The sequence below is a fragment of the Octodon degus genome, unplaced genomic scaffold (assembly GCF_000260255.1).
Source record: "Octodon degus isolate 3935 unplaced genomic scaffold, OctDeg1.0 scaffold00338, whole genome shotgun sequence".
Lineage (NCBI taxonomy): Eukaryota > Metazoa > Chordata > Mammalia > Rodentia > Octodontidae > Octodon > Octodon degus.
In genome coordinates, this window is record NW_004524914.1 from 1,035,083 (window position 1) to 1,037,393 (window position 2,311).

The window sequence follows — 2,311 nt, forward strand, 5'->3', positions numbered from 1 at the left end:
ACATGTCAGCTTTGGTTTTTGAAAAATACTGTGCTTGCAAGTATGACCACTGTCACTGGCAAGAGCTTGTACCCTGTCCATGGCAGATTTAAAAGACAGAAATGTGATAGTGATGGTCATTTTCAGTCAGCAGGGAGATCTCTGGCCACTCCCTGAGAGGCTCCTGTGGATAACACACTGCGAAGTATTTGGAATTGAACAATCGGAACACTTTCATCTTCACTTCAACGGAGTAACCCAGTATAAACATATCAATCTGCTCTAGTCCACACGTGTCACCCACAGCATTCAGGTGATTCATCATGAAGCTCAAAGGGTCTGACGACGTCTCTCTAGAAAACAGGAGTCTGGAAAGACTCGGAATGATCGTGTTAGTCTTCATTTGCTCATAAACTTCAGTGACTTGATACAGCATGATGAACTTTAAAGCTTCATAAAGCTTGTACTCCAAGATGGTGTCAGAAAAAAGGATGTTGCACATGCTTCCTCTCCTGTGATAATCCCTAATACCACTAAATTCAATCCACTGCATTTTCAGCAGTTTCAGACATTTAGGTAACGTTCTGAACACGTTTGAACCTGTGTACTTCTCAGGACCAAAACTGTATTGCTGGATCCAATTACAACATTGGTAAAGCCACAGTTTTTCAGGAAGTTTAACAATGTCCTTTTCCTTCATCCAGGATGGAAAAGAAAGGCCTTGGTTGAATATCTGAGACAACACCCACCTCAGAGCATCGTAATTATCTCTCTTTACTTGTCGAACACATTTAGTGTGGTGCCTCCGAGCAGCTCCTCATAAGCCTTCCGCATCAGCTTGGCCCGGGGTGCTTCTCCTTTCCATTCTCTTGCACAATAACTGAGCAAATCAACCTCGGCCTCCACACTGAGGTTCCTTTTGAAATTTCTCTGCAGGTAGCCCATCCACCATTTCAGCCGGTGTCCTAAATACCAACGCAGCCTCCTGAAGTAGTAGACGGTAGCCACCAGCAGCCACACAGCTGTCATCACAGAGCCCCTGGCTATGCGCCAGGCAGTATCTAGGGCGTGTCCAGGAGTGAACTTGGTCACTTCCTGCGGCGGGGTCTCGAGGCCGCTCCCGCCAGGGGCTCCTCGGCGCTGCCAGGTGGGCCTCGCTGTGCGGAGCGCTCAGCCTCTGCCTGTCTGACTTTACACCTTTTGAAAAGGATAAAGATGTCTAAAATTTCAGAGACATAGGCTCAGTAGTAGTATTCATTTAGATGGATAAAAAGGGCACAGCCTAACCATTATGACCATTGGCCCAGTATTTTCTCATGTAGCAGGGTTACTTCTAATTATTTGTTTATTTTTATTTCCTTTATCATTGTATTTGCTAACCTCATTTGTACATCTCAAGAAACCACTTGAATATATCTGTGTATATTTTCACTTAGGTTCTCTAAGCATGTGCATAAGTTTAGTGTGTCTTTGAATTTAGAATAGCGATATTATGTGTCTTAGTATCTTCATGTTCATGTATAATATTGGATCCTCATTGCTACATCCTAGTTGAAAACATAATTCACACATTCCTGTCATCTTTAGCCACCTCACCAGAAATAGAAATTTTTAGCCTTCTGGTTTCAGCACCATAAACAACACTGTGATGAAAGTCTGCGAACCTGTCAAAACAGGACTTTGGAGCACATAGGGCTCAGGGGTCTTCATTATACTAAATAGTGCCACCGCTCTGCAGAATGGGGTGGTGGTAAGGTGCAGACAAATACCTGCAGCACGTGAGAGTTAGCCTCTTCCCACAATTCTCAGTACTGGCAGTGTTTAAGTTTCTAATGATTCCTAATCTAATAGGTATAAAGTGGTTTCTCACTTTTCACTTTGTTCAACTAGTCGATCATTTTCTTTTTTGCCTAGTCCCATTTGTTTCAAACATATGGTACTACTACAAATTTGTTATTTTGATATCAGTTTTAAATATATTTTATTATATCCATAAAGTCCTATGTTTATTATGTGAAAACAATAGAATCCATTGCCTCACTAATGTAATTATTTGGAACTCTTGGTATCCATCATATCAAGCATCGTGTTCAGAGCCTACTAACGGGGGAAAAAAAAAAACAGATGGAAAATAAAAGTTTCAATACTGGAGTAGAAAATGTAAAACCATCATTATTCTTATAGTCAATATACTGTGTATTCTAAAGGACACTGCAAAAATATTTTACTAGAAATAGTAGGGGACTATACAGCAATTTCCAAGGAGGCAAAACCAACATTCAAAGATCAGTTTCACATCTAAGCAGAAACAATGAAAGCCATATTTAAACTA

General features: G+C 41.0%; 1 protein-coding gene across 1 annotated transcript in view; it reads right to left on the reverse strand.

Moving 5' to 3' along the window:
* Positions 1 to 88: 88 nt before the first annotated feature.
* The window catches only part of LOC101592304 (inactive ubiquitin thioesterase FAM105A-like), a 95,296-nt gene continuing 93,073 nt past the window's right edge, over positions 89 to 2,311 (reverse strand). The window contains 3 exon segments of the mRNA XM_012513141.1: positions 89 to 786; positions 789 to 1,051; positions 1,053 to 1,176. Of these exon segments, the coding sequence (XP_012368595.1) occupies positions 89 to 786; positions 789 to 1,051; positions 1,053 to 1,176 (1,085 nt within the window).